Source organism: Palaemon carinicauda, chromosome 1 (genome assembly GCF_036898095.1).
Source record: "Palaemon carinicauda isolate YSFRI2023 chromosome 1, ASM3689809v2, whole genome shotgun sequence".
NCBI classification, from domain to species: Eukaryota; Metazoa; Arthropoda; class Malacostraca; order Decapoda; family Palaemonidae; genus Palaemon; species Palaemon carinicauda.
Window position 1 is genome coordinate 308,471,955 of NC_090725.1, and position 8,373 is coordinate 308,480,327.

General features: G+C 32.2%; 1 protein-coding gene across 1 annotated transcript in view; it reads left to right on the forward strand.

Annotated features, from left to right (window-relative positions):
* LOC137640150 (glutamate receptor ionotropic, delta-1-like) overlaps positions 1-8,120 on the forward strand; it is a 31,632-nt gene extending 23,512 nt beyond the window's left edge. Inside the window, exons 13-18 of the mRNA XM_068372657.1 lie at positions 1-90; positions 1,241-1,458; positions 2,935-3,115; positions 4,746-4,845; positions 7,039-7,168; positions 7,916-8,120. The exon at positions 1-90 is cut by the window's left edge and continues 208 nt beyond it. Coding sequence (XP_068228758.1) covers positions 1-90; positions 1,241-1,458; positions 2,935-3,115; positions 4,746-4,845; positions 7,039-7,168; positions 7,916-7,999 — 803 coding nt within the window. The 3' untranslated portion in view covers positions 8,000-8,120. The remainder of the gene's footprint in view (positions 91-1,240; positions 1,459-2,934; positions 3,116-4,745; positions 4,846-7,038; positions 7,169-7,915) is intronic.
* Positions 8,121-8,373: the final 253 nt, after the last annotated feature.

Consider the following 8,373-nt stretch of genomic DNA (forward strand, 5'->3'; position numbering starts at 1 on the left):
GTGTGGTTGGGAGGAACTATTCTAAGGATCCTTTCCTATTGTATTTATATGCGGTTGTATTCCATACTTATCGTCTTCTTCTTCAACAAGGTATATACTATGAATGATTGTTTCGTCTATTTTAAGCAAAAGAAATATTTCTTTTTAAGTCTTGGTGATAAATTAGTCGAATTAAATCTATACTCTCGTCCCGAAATCGTTCCTGTCATGAATTGGTAATAGATCGTTGCTTAAGATTCTAACAACTGAAATAAATTGTGCAATTGTACTTTGCGCAATAATTTTTGATATCTTATTGGAGTCCTTGTCCTTCTAACATCCTGCTTTTTCAAGTACTGTATGGTTGTAGCTTAGCTAATAATAATGATAATAATAATAATAATAATAATAATAATAATAATAATAATAATAATAATAATAATAATAATAATAATAATATATTGGAGTCCTTGGGCTTATAACATCCTGCTTTTCCAATTAAGGTTGTAACTTGACTAGGAATAATAATAATAATAATAATAATATATTGGAGTCCCTGGGCTTATAGTATCATGCATTTCCAACTAGAGTTGTAACTTGACTAGTAATAATAATAATAATAATAATAATAGCAATAGTTAATGGAACTCTTGGGCTTATAGCATCCTGCTTTTCCAGGTAGGGTTGCAGCATAGCTAATAATAATAATGATAATAATAATACTGATTTATTGGAGTCCTTGGGCTTACAGATTCCTGCTTTTCCAAATAGAGTTGTTGCTTACCTACTAATACTACTACTACTATTACTACTACTACTACTACTAGTACTACTACTACTACTACTACTACTACTACTATAATAATAATAATAATAATAATAATAATAATAATAATAATAATAATAATAATAATAATAATAATAATAATAACTTAATGGAATCCTTGAGCTTTTAACATCATGCTTTTGAAAGTAGGGTTGTACCTTAGATAATAATAATAATAATAATAATAATAATAATAATAATAATAATAATAATAATAATAATAATAATAATAGTAGTAGTAATAATAATAATAATAATAATAATAATAATAATAATAATAATAATAATAATAATAATAATAATAATAATAATAATAATAACTTATTGAAATTCTTGAACTTATAGAATCATACTTATCCAACTAGGGTTGTAACTTGGCTAGTAATAACAATAACAGAAATATCTAAAATAACCCTCACTGTTTCTCTCTCTAAGGAATAACAATGAAACTCCGCAAGACGCCAGAGCGAGTCCTGGTAGCTGGTTGGCTAGTGGCATCTATGATCATCTACTGGAGTTACGGCACCAGCCTCATCTCCCTCCTGGCAGTTAGATATGCCCCAAGACCCATAGAGACGATACGAGATTTGCTGAATAATGATAAGATGATCGTTATTTTCCCATTCCGCACTGCTGTGACCGACTATTTATTCGTAAGTTTTTAATCTCTCTCTCTCTCTCTCTTCTCTCTCTCTCTCTCTCTCTCTCTTTATTTGTATGTTTTTACTCTCTCTCACTCTCTTTATTTGTATGTTTTTACTCTCTCTCACTCTCTTTATTCGTAAGTTTTTACTCTCTCTCTCTCTCTCTCTCTCTCTCTCTCTCTCTCTCTCTCTCTCTTTATTTGTATGTTTTTACTCTCTCTCACTCTCTTTATTCGTAAGTTTTTACTCTCTCTCTCTCTCTCTCTCTCTCTCTCTCTCTCTCTCTCTCCTCTTTATTTGTATGTTTTTACTCTCTCTCACTCTCTTTATTTGTATGTTTTTACTCTCTCTCACTCTCTTTATTCGTAAGTTTTTACTTTCTCTCTCTCTCTCTCTCTCTCTCTCTCTCTCTCTCTCTCTCTGTGTGTGTCTTCATTTGTATGTTTTTACTCTCTCTCTCACTCTCTTTATTTGTATGTTTTTACTCTCTCTTACTCTCTTTATTCGTAAGTTTTTACTCTCTCTCTCTCTCTCTCTCTCTCTCTCTCTCTCTCTCTCTCTCTCTTTACACAAGAGCAAATGGCGTCTCCCCTGCTGGACTAAAAACTATTTGAGACATCCAAAATCCTTGTAATCCCTTGTAACTCTCTCTTGTTAGTATATCATCTCCACTTGTTGTTTCCATTATGAAATTTTCCACTTAGCCAAACCTAATTATTTTCCAATCCTACAAGGTGTTTTTTTTCTGGTTCTTGTTTAGATAAACTCATTTCTACCTCTGTATTTGTTTAATTGGAGGTACATACAACGTGCCTTTAAAAAATGTAGCCTTGTTTAGACGATTTGACCTCAGTACTTCATAATTAATAAGATGGAAGATCCTTTCTCAACTTGAGAGAATATATTTTTACACACATATGCAGTCACACATACTCACGTCTGTGTATATGTGTGTATGCCTGTGTGACTGTGTGTGGGCGCCTGTTTAAGACTCGCTTCACACGAGCAGATTTTTCCCGTACGGAAATATATCCGCTAGTTAAGAGACAGAAATATATCCGCTAGTTAAGAGACATGTCTTCACATGAGAAAATTTTCCCCGAGTGGCACTGGAACTGCTTAAGTTAGCAGTGCATGAGGCTGCTAAGTCACTTCCGCTTGGAAATACTGTCGCTCGGAAATTCTTCCACTCGGAAACTCTACCGCTCGGAAATTCTTCCACTCGGAAACTCTACCGCTCGGAAATTCTGTTGCTAGGAAATTCTTCTGAGCAGACAGCATGCAAAGGGCCTCATTAATTTTCGTTGATTTCTAATCCGCTCAGCATCAAATCGTGAAGCATCAATCCGGTTGTATGAAGCGTGCCTTACTAGTATGATCAAGTATGGCAAGAGTTATTTAACCAAGAAGCATATTAAAAAATCGAGAAAAATAACAGAACAAAGAGAATCCATACATATTCAAGTTTTGCTTATCATATTCCAGAGTGTTGAAAGCGGACAACTGAAGGAATTAGCCGACCTTTCTAAAGTTGGACGGTACACAGATGTCCCCTGGTGGGAGTTCGACCAAGCTCTGGAGAACCAGGTCAGTCACGGGACCCACGTCCTTGCAACTGACACCATAGATTCGGGAAGTCTCATTGCTGGCTACTTTTCCAAAACAGGTAAATGTGTAATTTCTAATTTTTCTCATTCGGATTGGTTTAGGATTCAACTTCTTTGTTGTTTCAAGGGATAAAATGAGTAATACATTATACAAAATACTGTTAAAGTTAGAGTATAATGATGTCTTATTTAAATTACAATACCACCAACAACAACAACAAAAATTTCTTTGTGGTTTCAAGGGATAAAGTGAGTAACAGGAAATACATGTAAGTTAAAGTTACAGTTTATTGATAAGTCTTATTACAACAACAACAACAACAACAACAACAACAACAAAATGTCTTTATAATTACAAGGTATAAAATGAGTAATATACGCAATACAGTTAAAGTTAGAGCATATTGATAAGTCTTATTACAACAATAACAACAACAACAGCAAACATTTGTTTTTAATTTCAAAGGATAGTTTGAGTAATATTAGAAATACAGTTAAAGTTAGAGCATATTGATAATTCTTAATACAACAACAACAACAACAACAACAACAACAACAACAACAACAACACCAACAACAGCAAAAAATTCTTTGTAATTTCAGGGATTAAATTGAGCAATACAGTAAACGAAATACAGTTAAAGATAGAGCAGATTGATAGGTCTTATTACAATATCAACAACAACAACAACAACTGCAACAAACATTTCTTACTAATTTCAATGGATAAAGGGGGTAATATACTAAATACAGTTAAAGTTAGAGCATATTGGTAAGTATTTTTACAACAACAACAACACCACCACCAACAACAACAACAGCAAACATTCCTTTGTAATTTCAAGGGATAAAGTGAGTAATATACGAAATTGATAAGACATGTTGCACCCATAAAACTATATAAAAGACTTTTTCTTGGCCTTCTTTCAAATAACTTATTTCTTTTTGGAAAATCTGTTTTGACTGAGTAATTTTGTGCCTAGATATTGAGTGTTGTTGATTTCTAAAGACATAAACGAAGAAAATGAAAGTAAGTTTAATTTTCCGTTTAAAGATTTAGATTATTTTTCTTTCAATAATGGAGATCTTTGATCACTATTTCTATGAAATTGTGGAATGGTCATTTCTCATCTTTTGGATGTCTGAGGATATACTGAGAGGCTCTCCAAAAACTTCAAGCTCTTCAAGTCCTCGATTTTATGCCAATTATCAAAATCTTATTTGATATTATTTGTGTATATCAAAATTGTTTAGTGCTCATGATTTACCATTCCCTTTAATAATAATAATAATAATAATAATAATAATAATAATAATAATAATAATAATAATAATAATAATAATAATAATAATAGCACTAGTTTAAAAATAGGGGTAGTAATTTATGTGAAAATATATACACACTGGATATATCTTTTCAATCAGAATGAAATTAAAGAGGAGCATTAAGCATGTTATCAAATGCTTTATTTGTATCTTAACTTTTAAACAATTTACAGATATATTAATGTAGATATGCTCCCCAATAATAATAATAATAATAATAAGAAGAAGAAGAAGAAGAAGAAAAATTATTATTATTATTATTATTATTATTATTATTATTATTATTATTATTATTATTATTATTATTATTATTATTATTATTATTTATGGTATTACTAATATTACTGTTAATCCTTGACACAGGTGTGTGCCAATTCTATATAGCGCGTGAGCCTTTTATACCATATACAATGGGGTTGGTGTTTCAGAAAGGAAGTCCACTAATTCCGGCCGTTAACCACAGGTAAGCATATGAAATTAATTCAATCATTATAACAAGTAGAGTACAAAGGTTAACTCTAAGTTCCTTTCAGCTAAGGAGGTATACAAAACAAACTCGTATAACAAAACAAACTCGTATAACAAAACAAACTCGTATAACTTATGTGGTGTTAGAATCTTTGAACTGATATTTATAATTCGCTGATAGTAATGGATTCCACTTCGCAGATATCCTGATAACAATGTAGAACAATCCGATTAAATGCTTTTCTTTTTAGAGAAAGAGGAATTTTACATTTCATAACTTTCTTTCGTTTACTAAAATCTCTCCAGCCCATGCGGTGGAATTTTTCATGCTTGCAATGTTGCTGAATTGCAGTAAAATAGAGATTCATTGTAATACCATTCGTAAAGTGGTAATTAGAGAACGAAAATAGTTAACAAACAGACCGAAAAAATAGCAAACTCTTCTAATTTTTTTCTTTTAAAATTTCATCATAAAACCTACTTAACTTGAAAATGGTTGAATCATTAATCACTTCTCCAAGTGGGCTCTTTCTATGATAGAACTAAGTTGTTATAATTTATATTTTGTTTAAGTAAATGGTCATAACTTTCTTATATTTCTCTTCTTTATAAATGTTACTTTTTCGAAACCACGATCCTTGTCAAACATTTGCTATTTTCTTATTTTTAACTTTTGGAACTATCATACATACTATTTACTTCTTAAACTGCATCAATTCTACATAAGCATCACTTTGATTTTGACCCATCAATATTCATATTTGGTAAACCAGAATCATATGTCCATTTTTTCGTAGTTCATTAATTATGGGAACCTATAGTTCTATCTGTTTAGTCATCAGCAGCCATGGCCTTGCCCTCCTTGGCCCTAGCTTGGGGGTTGATGGGGCTTGGGCGCTGGTCATATGTAATATGGTCAATCTCTGGGGCATTGTCCTGACTGATAGGGCAATGTCACTGTCCCTTGTCTCTCTCATTCATGAGTACCCTTTAAACCTTCAAGAGAATAGAACGCATTTTAGGCAAAGTTGTTCATCAATATTTGAGAAAACTCTTGGATGGCAGTGGAGTTCTACTTCATTTTGACCTAGTTATTTTCCTTGAATGGTTTCAAGACTTGTTTAAAAGTGAAATCTTATAAGTTGTGTTTGCTTAAGGTACAAATTACAAATCTTTTTCTATTTAATCTAACTAGGATAAATTTTCACCCCATTTCTCATTTCAATCAGCATTTTTCAAAGTGACATGAAGAGGGCATTTTGCTGATAGGTGCGGTACTAAGCGATATCAAAATGCTATCCATTGAATTCTTTGTATTTTTATCTATAGTCACCACAAAGATTCAGGGCGAAATAAGCCCCGTCCCATGATTATGTCATAGCCAATCACGTTGTCTTCCACGTTAGCAGCGACCACTATATATCGATTTACAAATTTCATCCTATACTAACTTATAATCACTTTAAAGGGATGTGTTGTGATCGTTGGTAAAGCAGGAGACAATGTGAATGGCTATGACGTCATAAGGGGCGGGGCTTATTTCACCCAGAATCTCTGTGGCGTCTATAGTCCTTCATAATAATAATCAAAGGCGTTAAGAATTAGGCTTCAGCCATCCGCATTATGATCAATGATATTCATTGACATTGAAAATTGCCCTCTTAAGTCTGCGTTTTCTTCAATTGCACAAAAACTAGCTTATTTTAAGATTTTCGGTGATCAATCTATTTTGAAGAAGTGTTTTAATTCTATCATTCTACTTTGTTTCGAGTATTGTTCTCCTGGCTGATCTTCAGCTGCTGATTCTCCTATCTTCCTTTGATTGAGAAATGTTATGCATAATACTTAAAATAACTGTTTTAATTATTTCATTCTACCTTGTTTCGAGTATTGTTCTCCTAGTTGGTCTTCAGCTGCTGATTGTCCTCTCTTCCTTTTGATTGACAAATGTTATGCATAATACTTAAATTGTTTGATATCTAACATTTTATACTGTTTTATGGCTTTGCAAATTTGGGAAAATTCAACGATATTGATAATGAAATTCATATATATAATGACGTTTAACGACATCAGTCTTCGTACCCCTATCTCGCAGATATATATGCATCATTGTATTGAGATATTTATTACATAGATAACGGGTATGATGCATCACTTTTTGTTTTTTTAATTTTCGAATTTCCAGACTCCATGCAATATTTGAAGCAGGCCTCTACTACTACTGGCAGAGGAAAAATGTTGCCAACTCTACGGCATGTAATCACATGCCCTCAAAATTTACTGTGAGAGAACCTCTATCCTTGCCAAATATATGGGTAAGTAAGACATCTTACTCAGTAGTTCTTTTACTTCCTCTTAGTACTTTTTTTACTTCTTTTTAACTTCAAACCTATGGTTTACAAAGACCAGAAAATTCTAAGAGTAATTTGGAATTCTAAGTGACGCGCGGATAGAATAAGTGCGATAATAAGTGACGCTCATGAAAAAATCAGTCTTCCAATATAATATTGGTTTGATATCTTTATAGAATTTCTAACTCTATATCAGCCTTATAAGTGAATTAATTATCCTCCCATGGCATAAAAAACATCATTATATTAGTCTCCACTGCAAAAAGACATGGCAAGACTGACTTTCAATCCCAATCTCGAGCCTATTAAGTATTTTTTTTTCTAACCTCGGGAAAATTAGTGGAATGTAGGAACTCTACATTAGATTTAATGTAGTATCCTTGACTGTGTTCCTTTAACCTCTAGGCTATATTATTTTTTCAATCAGATAATTAGACCAAGCATTTGTTTTAATGGATAAAAGATATTGAACTTTTGCATATAAAACTATCTACACTGTACTCTATTTCTAAATGTAAATAAATTAAGTTACCTTAAATACAAACCAGATTCCTAGTGTAAACTAAAACCAGTTAGATGAAGTAAAAATGCTTTCTAAATAGTAAGAACACATTCTTCTTACTTTGTCCCTGAACCCTCTCAGTGATATGCATGAATTCATGATCTATATCAATACTGAAATCAATATAATTTCACTATTTTTCCTTACAGGGTCTGTTTGCTACATTAATGTGCTGCTTATCAATCGCTGGGATGGCGTTTTGTGTCGAGATTGTCATAACAAAAATACCCTGAGTGCCACAATTATATCAAAAGACTCTTTACAGTAACGTGCACCACTGAAAACTATCTCGTATCAAACAGGCTCTATAGATTATTCTGATTCCTTGGTCTTGTCTATTGGAGATTATCTATAAAAGACTAATGAAGTAATATCATTAGTATATTCCTACATATGTATAATAAACCATAATGCTTATCAAAACAGTTTTAATTTTTACCCTTAATAAGGATACTACTACTACTACTACTACTACTACTACTACTACTACTACTACAACTACTCCATTGTTCTGTCATAAGGCAGGTCCTTTCATGGATTAGTCTCCCTCCATAAATCTCTAATCATGGCCATCTCTTTTTAGCTCTTGGTACGTTCTCCCTCTCTT